General features: G+C 29.3%; 1 protein-coding gene across 1 annotated transcript; it reads left to right on the top strand.

Moving 5' to 3' along the window:
* Positions 1–14,860: 14,860 nt before the first annotated feature.
* On the top strand, positions 14,861–16,655 carry LOC103870628 (rho GDP-dissociation inhibitor 1). Its single transcript, XM_009148771.3, has 5 exons — positions 14,861–15,391; positions 15,492–15,558; positions 15,831–16,049; positions 16,138–16,262; positions 16,345–16,655. The coding sequence occupies exons 1-5, from the start codon at positions 15,134–15,136 to the stop codon at positions 16,420–16,422; spliced, it is 747 nt and encodes a 248-aa protein (XP_009147019.1). The 5' UTR covers positions 14,861–15,133; the 3' UTR covers positions 16,423–16,655.
* The last annotated feature ends 450 nt before the right edge of the window (positions 16,656–17,105 follow it).

The following is a 17,105-nucleotide window of genomic DNA, read 5'->3' as shown; positions in this document are numbered from 1 at the left end:
GGTTAGTCCACCAATTTAGGGAGTATTATGAAGTTTTACTAAATTAATTGACAAAAAATTAAACCGATGCCCATGTACCATGAAAATGAGTTTAATATACATTAATAAAAATGTAGAATGTGTTTAGAAATTTTAAAACAACCCCAAAGATTATATGCTTCATTATTAGATCATTTACCGAAAAATCAGTATTTTCGTAGGGGTTAGCCCATAGATTTTGAGAAAAATTCAAAAATATGAAAATTTTGTTTTAATGCATAGTTGCATCCTTCACTAACATATGATGAAGGTCAAAGAGGTTTGGGACTTTTGTGTCTCCGTTTCTAGAGAATAGCGATTTTATAGTGGTTAGTCCACCAATTTAGGGAGTATTATGAAGTTTTACTAAATTTAATTGACAAAATTAAACCGATGCCCATGTACCATGAAAATGAGTTTAATATACATTAATAAAAATGTAGAATGTGTTTAGAAATTTTAAAACAACCCCAATTATCATATGCTTCATTATTAGAGCATTTACCAAAAAATTCAGTATTTTCGTAGGGGTTAGCCCATAGATTTTGAGAAAAATTCAAAAATATGAAAATTTTGTTTTAATGCATAGTTGCATCCTTCACTAACATATGATGAAGGTCAAAGAGGTTTGGGACCTTTTTTGTCTCCGTGTTTCTAGAGAATAACTATTTTATAGTGGTTAGTCCACCAATTTAGGGAGTATTATGAAGTTTTACTAAATTAATTGACAAAAAATTAAACGATGCCCATGTACCATGAAATGAGTTTAATATACATTAATAAAAATGTAGAATGTGTTTAGAAATTTAAAACAACACCAATTATCATATGCTTCATTATTATAGCATTTACCAAAAATTCAGTATTTTCGTAGGGGTTAGCCCATAGATTTTGAGAAAAATTCAAAAATATGAAAAATCTGTTTTAATGCATAATTGCATCCTTCACTAACATATGATGAAGGTCAAAGAGGTTTGGAACTTTTGTTGTCTCCATTTCCCTAGAAAATAGCGATTTTATAGTGGTTAGTCACCACAATTTAGGAAGTATTATGAAGTTTTACTAATTTAATTAATTGACAAAAAAAACTTAAAACGATGCCCATGTACCATGAAAATGAGTTTAATATACATTAATAAAAATGTAGAATGTGTTTAGAAATTTTAAAACAACCCCAAAGATCATATGCTTCATTATTAGAGCATTTACCGAAAAATTCAGTATTTTCGTAGGGGTTAGCCCATAGATTTTGAGAAAAATTCAAAAATATGAAAAATCTGTTTTAATGCATAATTGCATCCTTCACTAATATATGATGAAGGTCAAAGAGGTTTGGAACTTTTGTTGTCTCCGTGTTTCTAGAGAATAGCTATTTTATAGTGGTTAGTCCACCAATTTAGGGAGTATTATGAAGTTTTACTAAATTAATTGACAAAAAATTAAACCGATGCCCATGTAGCATGAAAATGAGTTTAATATACATTAATAAAATGTAGAATGTGTTTAGAAATTTTAAAACAACCCCAAAGATCATATGCTTCATTATTATAGCATTTACCAAAAAATTCAGTATTTTCGTAGGGGTTAGCCCATAGATTTTGAGAAAAATTCAAAAATATGAAAAATCTGTTTTAATGCATAATTGCATCCTTCACTAACATATGATGAAGGTCAAAGAGGTTTGGAACTTTTGTTGTCTCCATTTCCCTAGAAAATAGCGATTTTATAGTGGTTAGTCCACCAATTTAGGAAGTATTATGAAGTTTTACTAATTAATTGACAAAAACTTAAACGATGCCCATGTACCATGAAAATGAGTTTAATATACATTAATACAAATGTAGAATGTGTTTAGAAATTTTAAAACAACCCCAAAGATCATATGCTTCATTATTAGAGCATTTACCGAAAAATTCAGTATTTTCGTAGGGGTTAGCCCATAGATTTTGAGAAAATTTAAATATGAAAATTTGAAATTTGTGTTTTAATGCATAGTTGCATCCTTCACTAACATATGATGAAGGTCAAAGAGGTTTGGGACCTTTTTTGTCTCCGTGTTTCTAGAGAATAGCGATTTTATAGTGGTTAGTCCACCAATTTGGGAGTATTATGAAGTTTTACTAAATTAATTGACAAAAAATTAAACCGATGCCCATGTACCATGAAAATGAGTTTAATATACATTAATAAAAATGTAGAATGTGTTTAGAAATTTTAAAACAACCCCAATTATCATATGCTTCATTATTATAGCATTTACCGAAAAATTCAGTATTTTCGTAGGGGTTAGCCCATAGATTTTGAGAAAAATTCAAAAATATGAAAAATTTGTTTTAATGCATAGTTGCATCCTTCACTAACATATGATGAAGGTCAAAGAGGTTTGGGACCTTTTTTGTCTCCGTGTTTCTAGAGAATAACTATTTTATAGTGGTTAGTCCACCAATTTAGGGAGTATTATGAAGTTTTACTAAATTAATTGACAAAAAATTAAAACGATGCCCATGTACCATGAAAATGAGTTTAATATACATTAATAAAAATGTAGAATGTGTTTAGAAATTTTAAAACAACCCCAAAGATCATATGCTTCATTATTAGAGCATTTACCGAAAAATTCAGTATTTTCGTAGGGGTTAGCCCATAGATTTTGAGAAAAATTTAAAAATATGAAAATTTTGTTTTAATGCATAGTTGCATCCTTCACTAACATGATGAAGGTCAAAGAGGTTTGGAATCTTTTTTGTCTCCGTGTTTCTAGAGAATAACTATTTTATATGGGTTAGTCCACCAATTTAGGGAGTATTATGAAGTTTTACTAATTAATTGACAAAAAATTAAAACCGATGCCCATGTACCATGAAAATGAGTTTAATATACATTAATAAAAATGTAGAATGTGTTTAGAAATTTTAAAACAACACCAAATCATATGCTTCATTATTATAGCATTTACCAAAAATTCAGTATTTTCGTAGGGGTTAGCCCATAGATTTTGAGAAAAATTCAAAAATATGAAAAATCTGTTTTAATGCATATTGCATCCTTCACTAACATATGATGAAGGTCAAAGAGGTTTGGAACTTTTGTTGTCTCCATTTCCCTAGAAAATAGCGATTTTATAGTGGTTAGTCCACCAATTTAGGAGTATTATGAAGTTTTTTACTAATTTAATTGACAAAAAATTAAAACGATGCCCATGTACCATGAAAATGAGTTTAATATACATTAATAAAAATGTAGAATGTGTTTAGAAATTTTAAAACAACCCCAATTATCATATGCTTCATTATATAGCATTTACCAAAAAATTCAGTATTTTCGTAGGGGTTAGCCCATAGATTTTGAGAAAAATTCAAAATATGAAAAATCTGTTTTAATGCATAATTGCATCCTTCACTAACATATGATGAAGGTCAAAGAGGTTTGGAACTTTTGTTGTCTCCATTTCCTAGAAATAGCGATTTTATAGTGGTTAGTCCACCAATTTAGGAAGTATTATGAAGTTTTACTAATTTAATTGACAAAAAACTTAAAACGATGCCCATGTACCATGAAAATGAGTTTAATATACATTAATAAAAATGTAGAATGTGTTTAGAAATTTAAAACAACCCCAAAGATCATATGCTTCATTATTAGAGCATTTACCGAAAAATTCAGTATTTTCGTAGGGGTTAGCCCATAGATTTTGAGAAAAATTCAAAAATATGAAAATTTGTTTTAATGCATAGTTGCATCCTTCACTAACATGATGAAGGTCAAAGAGGTTTGGACCTTTTTTGTCTCCGTGTTTCTAGAGAATAGCTATTTTATAGTGGTTAGTCCACCAATTTAGGGAGTATTATGAAGTTTTACTAAATTAATTGACAAAAATTAAACGATGCCCATGTACATGAAAATGAGTTTAATATACATTAATAAAAATGTAGAATGTGTTTAGAAATTTTAAAACAACCCCAATTATCATATGCTTCATTATTATAGCATTTACCAAAAAATCAGTATTTTCGTAGGGGTTAGCCCATAGATTTTGAGAAAATTTTCAAAATATGAAAAATCTATTTTAATGCATAATTGCATCCTTCACTAACATATGATGAAGGTCAAAGAGGTTTGGAACTTTTGTTGTCTCCATTTCCCTAGAAAATAACGATTTTATAGTGGTTAGTCCACCAATTTAGGAAGTATTATGAAGTTTTACTAATTTAATTGACAAAAAATTAAACCGATGCCCATGTAGCATGAAAATGTGTTTAATATACATTAATAAAAATGTAGAATGTTTTTAGAAATTTTAAAACAACCCCAAAGATCATATGCTTCATTATTAGAGCATTTACCAAAAATTCAGTATTTTCGTAGGGGTTAACCCATAGATTTTGAGAAAATTTTAAAAATATGAAAAATCTGTTTTAATGCATAATTGCATCCTTCACTAACATATGATGAAGGTCAAAGAGGTTTGGAACTTTTGTTGTCTCCATTTCTAGAAAATAGCGATTTTATAGTGGTTAGTCCACCAATTTAGGAAGTATTATGAAGTTTTACTAAATTAATTGACAAAAAACTTAAAACGATGCCCATGTACCATGAAAATGAGTTTAATATACATTAATAAAATGTAGAATGTGTTTAGAAATTTTAAAACAACCCCAATTATCATATGCTTCATTATTATAGCATTTACCGAAAATTCAGTATTTTTCGTAGGGGTTAGCCCATAGATTTTGAGAAAAATTTAAAATATAAAATTTTGTTTTAATGCATAGTTGCATCCTTCACTAACATATGATGAAGGTCAAAGAGGTTTGAGACTTTTGTGTCTCCGTGTTTCTAGAGAATCGTATTTTATAGTGGTTAGTCCACCAATTTAGGAGTATTATGAAGTTTTACTAAATTAATTGACAAAAATTAAAACGATGCCCATGTACCATGAAAATGAGTTTAATATACATTAATAAAAATGTAGAATGTGTTCAGAAATTTTAAAACAACCCCAATTATCATATGCTTCATTATTATAGCATTTACTGAAAAATTAGTATTTTCGTAGGGGTTAGCCCATAGATTTTGAGAAAAATTCAAAAATATGAAAAATCTGTTTTAATGCATAATTGCATCTTTCACTAACATATGATGAAGGTCAAAGAGGTTTGGAACTTTTGTTGTCTGCGTGTTTCTAGAGAATAACTATTTTATAGTGGTTAGTCCACCAATTTAGGGAGTATTATGAAGTTTTACTAAATTAATTGACAAAAAATTATACCGATGCCCATTTACCATGAAAATGAGTTTAATATACATTAATAAAAATGTAGAATGTGTTTAGAAATTTTAAAACAACCCCAAAGATTATATGCTTCATTATTAGATTATTTACCGAAAAATCAGTATTTTCGTAGGGGTTAGCCCATAGATTTTGAGAAAAATTCAAAAATATGAAAATTTTGTTTTAATGCATAGTTGCATCCTTCACTAACATATGATGAAGGTCAAAGAGGTTTGGGACCTTTTTTGTCTCCGTTTTCTAGAGAAATAACGATTTTATAGTGGTTAGTCCACCAATTTAGGGAGTATTATGAAGTTTTACTAAATTAATTGACAAAAAATTAAAACGATGCCCATGTACCATGAAAATGAGTTTAATATACATTAATAAAAATGTAGAATGTGTTTAGAAATTTTAAAACAACCCCAAAGATCATATGCTTCATTATTAGAGCATTTACCGAAAAATTCAGTATTTTCGTAGGGGTTAGCCCATAGATTTTGAGAAAAATTTAAAAATATGAAAATTTTGTTTTAATGCATAGTTGCATCCTTCACTAACATATGATGAAGGTCAAAGAGGTTTGGGATCTTTTTTGTCTCCGTGTTTCTAGAGAATAACTATTTTATAGTGGTTAGTCCACCAATTTAGGGAGTATTATGAAGTTTTACTAAATTAATTGACAAAAAATTAAACCGATGCCCATGTACCATGAAAATGAGTTTAATATACATTAATAAAAATGTAGAATGTGTTTAGAAATTTTAAAACAACCCCAATTATCATATGCTTCATTATTATAGCATTTACCGAAAAATTCAGTATTTTCGTAGGGGTTAGCCCATAGATTTTGAGAAAAATTAAAAATATGAAAAATCTGTTTTAATGCATAATTGCATCCTTCACTAACATATGATGAAGGTCAAAGAGGTTTGGAACTTTTGTTGTCTCCATTTCCCTAGAAAATAGCGATTTTATAGTGGTTAGTCCACCAATTTAGGAAGTATTATGAAGTTTTACTAATTTAATTGACAAAAAACTTAAAACGATGCCCATGTACCATGAAAATGAGTTTAATATACATTAATAAAAATGTAGAATGTGTTTAGAAATTTTAAAACAACACCAATTATCATATGCTTCATTATTATAGCATTTACCAAAAAATTCAGTATTTTCGTAGGGGTTAGCCCATAGATTTTGAGAAAAATTCAAAAATATGAAAAATCTGTTTTAATGCATAATTGCATCCTTCACTAACATATGATGAAGGTCAAAGAGGTTTGGGACCTTTTTTGTCTCCGTGTTTCTAGAGAATAGCTATTTTATAGTGGTTAGTCCACCAATTTAGGGAGTATTATGAAGTTTTACTAAATTAATTGACAAAAAATTAAACCGATGCCCATGTACCATGAAAATGAGTTTAATATACATTAATAAAAATGTAGAATGTGTTTAGAAATTTTAAAACAACCCCAATTATCATATGCTTCATTATTATAGCATTTACCGAAAAATTCAGTATTTTCGTAGGGGGTTAGCCCATAGATTTTGAGAAAAATTCAAAAATATGAAAATCTGTTTTAATGCATAATTGCATCCTTCACTAACATATGATGAAGGTCAAAGAGGTTTGGAACTTTTGTTGTCTCCATTTCCCTAGAAAATAGCGATTTTATAGTGGTTAGTCCACCAATTTAGGAAGTATTATGAAGTTTTACTAATTTAATTGACAAAAAACTTAAAACGATGCCCATGTACCATGAAAATGAGTTTAATATACATTAATACAAATGTAGAATGTGTTTAGAAATTTTAAAACAACCCCAAAGATCATATGCTTCATTATTAGAGCATTTACCGAAAATTCAGTATTTTCGTAGGGGTTAGCCCATAGATTTTGAGAAAATTCAAAAATAGAAAATTTTTGTTTTAATGCATAGTTGCATTCTTCAATTACATATGATGAAGGTCAAAGAGGTTTGGGATCTTTTTTGTCTCCGTGTTTCTAGAGAATAACTATTTTATAGTGGTTAGTTCACCAATTTAGGGAGTATTATGAAGTTTTAATAAATTAATTGACAAAAAATTAACCGATGCCCATGTACCATGAAAATGAGTTTACTATACATTAATAAAAATGTACAATGTGTTTAGAAATTTTAAAACAATCCCAATTATCATATGCTTCATTATTATAGCATTTACCGAAAAATTCAGTATTTTCGTAGGGGTTAGCCCATAGATTTTGAGAAAAATTCAAAATATGAAAATATGTTTTTAATGCATAATTGCATCCTTCACTAACATATGATGAAGGTCAAAGAGGTTTGGAACTTTTGTTGTCTCCGTGTTCTAGAGAATAGCTATTTTATAGTGGTTAGTCCACCAATTTAGGGAGTAATATGAAGTCTTACTAAATTAATTGACAAAAAAATTAAACCGATGCCCATGTACCATGAAAATGAGTTTAATATACATTAATAAAATGTAGAATGTGTTTAGAAATTTTAAAACAACCCCAAAGATTATATGCTTCATTATTAGATCATTTACCGAAAAATCAGTATTTTCGTAGGGGTTAGCCCATAGATTTTGAGAAAAATTCAAAAATATGAAAATTTTGTTTTAATGCATAGTTGCATCATTCACTAACATATGATGAAGGTCAAAGAGGTTTGGGACCTTTTTTGTCTCCGTGTTTCTTGAAAATAACTATTTTATAGTGGTTAGTCCGCCAATTTAGGGAGTATTATGAAGTTTTACTAAATTAATTGACAAAAAATTAAACCGATGCTCATGTACCATGAAAATGAGTTTAATATACATTAATAAAAATTTAGAATGTGTTTAGAAATTTTAAAACAACGCCAATTATCATATGCTTCATTATTATAGCATTTACCAAAAAATTCAGTATTTTCATAGGGGTTAACCCATAGATTTTGAGAAAAATTCAAAAATATGAAAAATCTGTTTTAATGCATAATTACATCTTTCACTAACATATGATGATGGTCAAAGAGGTTTGGAACTTTTGTTGTCTCCATTTCCCTAGAAAATAGCGATTTTATAGTGGTTAGTCCACCAATTTAGGAAGTATTATGAAGTTTTACTAAATTAATTGACAAAAAATTAAACCGATGCCCATGTACCATGAAAATGAGTTTAATATACATTAATAAAAATGTAGAATGTGTTTAAAATTTTTAAAACAACCCCAATTATCATATGCTTCATTATTAGAGCATTTACCGAAAAATTCAGTATTTTCGTAGGGGTTAGCCCATAGATTTTGAGAAAAATTCAAAAATATGAAAAATCTGTTTTAATGCATAATTGCATCCTTCACTAACATATGATGAAGGTCAAAGAGGTTTGGAACTTTTGTTGTCTCCAATTCCCTAGAAAATAGCGATTTTATAGTGGTTAGTCCACCAATTTAGGAAGTATTATGAAGTTTTACTAATTTAATTGGCAAAAAACTTAAAACGATGCCCATGTACCATGAAAATGAGTTTAATATACATTAATAAAAATGTAGAATGTGTTTAGAAATTTTAAAACAACCCCAAAGATCATATGCTTCATTATTAGAGCATTTACCGAAAAAATCAGTATTTTCGTAGGGGTTAGCCCATAGATTTAGAGAAAAATTCAAAAATATGAAAATTTTGTTTTAATGCATAGTTGCATCCTTCACTAACATATGATGAAGGTCAAAGAGGTTTGGGACCTTTTTTGTCTCCGTGTTTCTAGAGAATAACTATTTTATAGTGGTTAGTCCGCCAATTTAGGGAGTATTATGAAGTTTTACTAAATTAATAGACAAAAAATTAAACCGATGCCCATGTAGCATGAAAATGAGTTTAATATACATTAATAAAAATGTAGAATGTTTTTAGAAATTTTAAAACAACCCCAATTATCATATGCTTCATTATTATAGCATTTACCAAAAAATTCAGTATTTTCGTAGGGGGTTAACCCATAGATTTTGAGAAAATTTTCAAAATATGAAAAATCTATTTTAATGCATAATTGCATCCTTCACTAACATATGATGAAGGTCAAAGAGGTTTGGAACTTTTGTTGTCTCCATTTCCCTAGAAAATAGCGATTTTATAGTGGTTAGTCCACCAATTTAGGAAGTATTATGAAGTTTTACTAATTTAATTGACAAAAACCTTAAAACGATGCCCATGTACCATGAAAATGAGTTTAATCAATACTATTAAAACAGAAGACCCTTTTTGAGGTCACCTTAGAGTTTTGAAGTAATTACAGATTTCTGCCACTGGAATATTTTTAGTCTATACTTTTATATTTTTTTCTATTTTACATGAAATATTTTTTGTTCCAATAATCTATTTAAACAACTATAGTTTTCTTTCCATTTCACGGACATAAATTAAGTTTCTTTTCTTTATACAAACTTCTCATCTGTTTCACATTAAAGGTCTTCGTGCTTTCTAAACATATAAATATTGAGACTCTGATCATCGGGTTCTATCAACAATCACATTACAACAATTCGAAGTTTTGATATTCTGATACAATTAAATAAGGATGATGCTTAATACTAAACATTATGCCCTATTCAGAAATATGAAAATCTAACATATATGAACATATTCGTGTTTATATTTTGCCTTTTGAGATGTATAGTATGAAATAGACACAAACCCATTAACCCCAGATCATTTTTATTTTGTTTAATTATCAGTAATATTAAAAATAAACAGCAAGTACTCATTTGGATAACAATTAAAGCTTATATATAATAAAAGTTTTACTATCCAGTTACTTTAAATTCAAACCCTTTAACAAAAAAAAAAATCCAGTTACTTTAAATTGTGAATATATCGAGATTTGCAATATACGTGGGATATCATCTTAGTTGCACATATATTTTCAAATCAATAACCCAAAATTAGAAAAATAAGGAAGTTTTTTGAAATCGTCTACAAATTGATCAAAAGAATCTAAACAAAAAAAAAACTAAATCATAAATACTCGGCCAATCATGATAGTTTCAAATCTTTTACAAATCACTAACAAGAAAAAAGCAAAACAAGAAAATTATAATTCTGTTAACATAAATACTGAATATAACAAATCACAATATCTAATTTTCCTTACACGTATATGCAAGCTAATCTTCAAAGTATCTATATTTAAATAAAACAGGACATTTCAAAAATATTTTGATATAATTCAAAGTTTCAAATCTCGCTCCGCAAACACATAAATATCTTTCTGGCTTAACAACAATATATTCAGTTAACTATATTAATAGTTTGATGCGGAAAGTTAGTAATCAAAATATACTGTGAATCATTAAAGAAGTATATTCCAAGTAATATTCTAGATTGCCAAATCTTTCCACCATGTTCCATTCGTGTAATCCCTACGAAAACCTACATCCCCACTCACTATATATACAACCATCTAAACCCTTATGTAGTACCATGAAAATCTGAACGATAATATTTAAGATGATTGAGAAACAAGTAACCAAGATAGGAATGCTCTAGAGATTCTCTTTACCTCTTCATGTTCGACCGTCTATGTGAGAGGAAGAATGACGTGGTTACTTGGGAAACAACCAATTCTAACGCATGGAACAGCCAATGGAGTTGCTTGGAGGGATGCAGCAGTATAAGGAACGACGCCATAGTTTGTCCATTCAGCTCGGTGAATTCTCAAGAAACGAATCATGTACAAGGGGTGGAACATTCTTCAAGGTAACACAAGTAAGAGAATGAGTTCATACAGTAATTAGACCGATTCTTTTATCTATTCATATGTTTAATCATTATATAAGCACCTACAGCTTGCATGAGTGTAACTCTACAACAAATTAAAGATAACAACACAAAGATCTGAACTGATCAGAAACTAAAACGAATCAAGAAGACAACCATAAACATCATATGTAAGAAATCATAAATGTTTATAAGCTTTAAACTTTTTTATTATCCCAAAACAGAGATTTCAGAGAGATATGAACTGAGCAAACATAAAAACTTATAAAGAAGACAACCGATTATCAAAAACTGGGCTCTGAGCTACCTCTTTTTATCTTTATGATAATCAACCGAAGTCTATCAACAACTAAACAAAGAAAAAGACATAAGAAATTGAAAAAATTACAACTCCAAATACATTAAACTTACGGTAATCAGAAACTCAGTTTTGAAACTCGAGAAAACAGAAGATCCATGCCACATATCAAAGGTTTAATGGGTAAATATAAAAGAGTAAGGAGCCATTGGAGACGTCAGTTTTTAGATATCTCATGAAGTTTGTCAAAGCACATTCAGATGATACTATTAGCCTAAGAAATTCAAGAGTTACCTGAAGAAATCGGATTTGATGGTGTGAAATTGCATGGGTGAATGGACAAGATCATCGGTTGATAGGGAGAGAAATGAAGTTTTTTTTACCGTCCGATTTGTCTCACATGAGACAAAAACAAAGTTTGTGAAATGTTTCTAACGCAATAACTGAATTATTTGGGCCACTGTTTGATCTTCTTATTCTCTACCCAACCGAATAAAAAAAATTAACTACTAATTTTTTTAATGGTAGATGTAACCCATTTTGGAAGCTCACTTATTTAGTCTTACTTAGTCTAAACCAACTTAGGTTAATCTAAGAATAATGTCTCTAAACATCCAGCATAACTTAAATTATATATTGTATCATACTGCAATATAAATAGGAATAGTTAGGTACTAAATTTGGGAACTTATAATATTTATAATAACATAGGATAACTAAAGTATATTAATAATATGTTATGCAATTTAAAGTATCAACATAAAAATGTGAAAGATATAATGAATTCAAAATGAGACATTTAAACTAAAAATATAATTTATTACCTAATTAAGAATCAATATTATTAAAAACTCTATAAATTAATAATGTTGGGACTTATTAATTTATAGATTCATTAATTTAAAAAATTTTCATTTTAAAAATTTACTATACATTAATTAAAATTTAGAAAATTGAATTTCCTTTTATTTTATTTTACTATTTGGTGTATATAAAATATTTTTATATAAATTAAATGTTTTTAGATATAATTTTACTAAAGATTATCAAAAGTATTGAAATGTTAAGAAAAACAAAGATGAATTCTATTGTGAATAAAAAATAAAAAATAAAAATTTGATTTCTGTTTATATTTATATAATATCTCTCTATATATATATAAAAATTATTAATATATGATTTTAGTGGGACCATAAATTTACATAAGATTTTTAAATAAATTATTATCTTATTATTTTATCGATTTTATCATATTTTGAACTACCACAATTCGGGACTAAAAAAAATTATTAATTTACTACGTTTGTTAATTTATGAAATGTTAATTTATAGAGTTTCTATTGTATTGCACAACCAAAATCATTAATATTAAGAAAAAAACATTTCTTTATGTAAAACACTGATTTATATGATAAATAAAAAAATAAATCTTTTAAAATTTACATATCAACACAAAACACATCATATAATGTAAGATCCTTAAATCATGGTATACCATAAAATTTATAGATTAGTATAAAATAGAATATTTATAAATGCGACAAATCCCGCGCTTTTAAAGCGCGGGTCAAAATCTAGTATACATTAATACAAATGTAGAATGTGTTTAGAAATTTTAAAACAACACCAATTATCATATGCTTCATTATTATAGCATTTACCAAAAAATTCAGTATTTTCGTAGGGGTTAGCCCATAGATTTTGGGAAAAATTCAAAAATATGAAAAATCTGTTTTAATGCATATTTGCATCTTTCACTAACATATGATGAAGGTCAAAGAGGTTTGGAACTTTTGTTGTCTTCAATTCCCTAGAAAATAGCGATTTTATAGTGGTTAGTCCACCAATTTAGGAAGTATTATGAAGTTTTACTAATTTAATTGACATAAAACTTAAAACGATGCCCATGTACCATGAAAATGAGTTTAATATACATTAATAAAAATTTAGAATGTGTTTAGAAATTTTAAAACAACCCCAAAGATCATATGCTTCATTATTAGAGCATTTACCGAAAAATTCAGTATTTTCGTAGGGGTTACCCCATAGATTTTGAGAAAAATTTAAAAATATGAAAATTTTGTTTTAATGCATAGTTGCATCCTTCACTAACATATGATGAAGGTCAAAGAGGTTTGGGATCTTTTTTGTTTCCGTGTTTCTAGAGAATAACTATTTTATAGTGGTTAGTCCACCAATTTAGGGAGTATTATGAAGTTTTACTAAATTAATTGACAAAAAATTAAACCGATGCCCACGTAGCATGAAAATGAGTTTAATATACATTAATAAAAATGTAGAATGTGTTTAGAAATTTTAAAACAACCCCAAAGATTATATGCTTCATTATTAGATCATTTACCGAAAAATCAGTATTTTCGTAGGGGTATAGCCCATTGATTTTGAGAAAATTTTAAAAATAGAAAAAATCTGTTTTAATGCATATTTACATCATTCACTAACATATGATAAATGCCAAAGAGGTTTGGAACTTTTGTTGTCTCCATTTCTCTAGAAAATAGAGATTTTATAAAGGTTAGTCCACCAATTTAGGGAGTATTATGAAGTTTTACTAAATTAATTGACAAAAAATTAAACCGATGCCCATGTACCATGAAAATGAGTTTAATATACATTAATAAAAATGTAGAATGTGTTTAGAAATTTTAAAACAACCCCAATTATCATATGCTTCATTATTATAGCATTTACCAAAAAATTCAGTATTTTCATAGTGGTAATTAGCCCATAGATTTTGAGAAAAATTTAAAAATATGAAAATTATGTTTTAATGCATAGTTGCATCCTTCACTAACATATGATGAAGGTCAAAGAGCTTTGGGATATTTTTGTCTCCGTGTTTCTAGAGAATAACTATTTTATAGTGGTTAGTCCACCAATTTAGGGAGTATTATGAAGTTTTACTAAATTAATTGACAAAAAAATTATACCGATGCCCATGTACCATGAAAATGAGTTTAATATACATTAATAAAAATGTAGAATGTGTTTAGAAATTTTAAATAACCTCAAAGATTATATGCTTCATTATTAGATTATTTACCGAAAAATCAGTATTTTCGTAGGGGTTAACCCATAGATTTTGAGAAAAATCTGTTAGGTTAAGATCAATGTCCTCATAAATGCTGAGATAAAGATTTTACAACCATACATAGTGACAATCGCTATGATAAATGGTCTATCTAATCACATAATTTGAAACGAAACCGATTGAATCAAATAGCTTTTGCCACATGTTTAGATAACACATATACATCATTGTTGCATTTTATATGTCTTGGAAAAAGACGTAGGAATTAGTCTTTTCCATCAGACGCATAGGCCCTTCTCTTTTGCAACTAGTTTCCCAAATCAAACCGAATTAAACCGGGTAATATCAAATTGGTTAAGACTAACTCGGACCGAATAATTCAAACATTAATTAAACCTGACCGTGAGAGATAAATGTCTTTTTAATTTTTAAAACAAAACATAAAGAGAGATTTGTCTTATCGTGGCTCGAGGCTTTGTCTCCTCTGCGCGTGAAATTCTCGTTAGTGACCCTCACGATCTCTCTCTCTCTCTTATAACTCGGATCACCACATGACTCAATCTCCTCCTCCTTTCCGTTAAACACAGAACCAAACTCCCTAAAGGTTCGGTCTTTTCTCCTTCTCTCTCCGAATAGATCCCAAAAAAAAACACATTTCGGAAACAAACTTCTCAAGGCTTTTGAAGGGGAGGAGGGGGAAGACGAGTTTGATCTGATTTTGATTGATGTCTGGAGCTGTATCTGGTTCCAGGGACATGGGTTTCGTCGACAACAACAACAACAAGAAAGATGGAGACGACGGTAACACTTCCAAAACGGCGTCGTCTCATCAACACGAGGGCACCGACGACGAGGGCGCTGGATCCTTGGGGAGGCAAATGAGCGAAGCCTCTCTTAGCGCAGCTGAGGAGGAAGAAGACGATGACTCCAAATTACAATTGGGTCCTCAGTACACTATCAAGGAACATCTCGAGAAGGATAAGGTTTTTCTTCTCTCTCTCTTTTTTTTTTAAATATAATAATAATATTATAAATTTTGAAGAATTCGGTATTGATCTGTTTTCGATGAATCTGATGTTTTAGGATGATGAGAGTCTGAGGAAGTGGAAAGAACAGCTCCTTGGAAGTGTTGATGTCACCAACATTGGAGGTATAGTGTGTGTTTGATGTCTTTGTAATTCATGTTTGGATCAGACTAGATCTGATTGGTTGTTGTTTACCTTCATATATGAACACCATCTTGGATTATGCATTGCTTGATTATACATTTTTATATATACATAATGTTTATTATGTTCACAAATGTTTCTTTTTTTTGGAATTTTTATAGAATTTTGTCCTTTTTTTTAATATGTTCAGTTTCTTTTTTGGAATTTTTTTATAGAATTTTGTCTTTTTTGAAATTTTTTTGAATATGTGCAGAGACTCTTGACCCTGAAGTGAAGATCATTAGCCTGGTGATCTTATCGCCAGGAAGACCAGATATTGTTCTAATGGTTCCGGAGAATGGGAACCCAAAGGGGATGTGGTTTACTTTGAAAGAAGGGAGCAGGTACTGTTTGAAATTCACGTTTCAGGTTAAAAACAACATTGTCTCTGGTCTTAGGTACACCAATACTGTTTGGAAGACCGGTGTTAAAGGTAATAAAAACAAACACATGAGTTTGTCTTAGATTCTCTTAATTGTTTAAGAGATAATGAATGTGATCTTCTTTTTTTTGGGAATCAGTGGATAGAGGAAAGGAAATGCTTGGAACCTTTAGTCCTCAGTCGGAGCCATACAACCACGTGATGCCTGAAGAGACCACTCCTTCTGGCATGTTTGCTCGAGGATCTTATTCTGCTAGAACTAAGGTATAGAATAGTGACATTCGTTTAGAATCCTAACTCTGTGATAACATTCTTTGTTCTTACTATGCCAAAATCTTTGTTACAGTTTCTTGATGATGATAACAAGTGCTACTTGGAGATCAACTACAGTTTCGACATCCGTAAAGAATGGCCTGCTGTTTGAAAACTCAGGAATAAGTCTCATGAGATGAAGTGTTGTCAGTAGAAGTTGTGTTTGTTTTTTCACTCCCTATCTCCTTTTTCTTGTCGTTGGACATATTATTGTGAATCGTTTTTTTTTTCCGGTCATCATTGTAGAACAAGAGCGACATTTATTTCCTCTGGTCTTGATTTTAAGAAAGAAGATGATTGTTCTCCAAGTCTATTTGTCCTTCAGCTTCTGAACATGTGTTTGATGGATATGATTGTATTAGATCCTGAGATATAAATGATTACTTGCCTCGGTCAAAAGATGAAAGTTAAAGAAAAGACAAAAAGGTATTTGCTTGATAGAGAATGCATCATCTATAATTCTATACTCATCATATGGCTTTGAAGAGAAGGAATATTTATTTGAAGCCCACTATCTTTTCTTTTTTCATCAATTGAACCGCAATACTTTTATCATATACAGTTTTTGACCATTTTTTCTAGACGTTTCCGAAGCTGTGTTCCAGTAGAAATGGTGGTCTGAATTTTTTAAAATTGTCTTTAGAAAAGACAAACGTGATAAATAAAGGAAGATTTGGGTCATCATGTTTACTCTGTTTTATAAAGGCCCATATTGTCTTTTAGACTGGACCCGCCTCGTTTCAAACGTGTGCACCGATCGAACAATAATCTAGAACTGAACCGCGTCCTCTTGAT

Source organism: Brassica rapa, chromosome A05 (genome assembly GCF_000309985.2).
Source record: "Brassica rapa cultivar Chiifu-401-42 chromosome A05, CAAS_Brap_v3.01, whole genome shotgun sequence".
Classification (NCBI taxonomy): Eukaryota; Viridiplantae; Streptophyta; class Magnoliopsida; order Brassicales; family Brassicaceae; genus Brassica; species Brassica rapa.
Note: the sequence above shows the minus strand (reverse complement) of the source record. Positions and strands in the feature narration are given on the sequence as shown.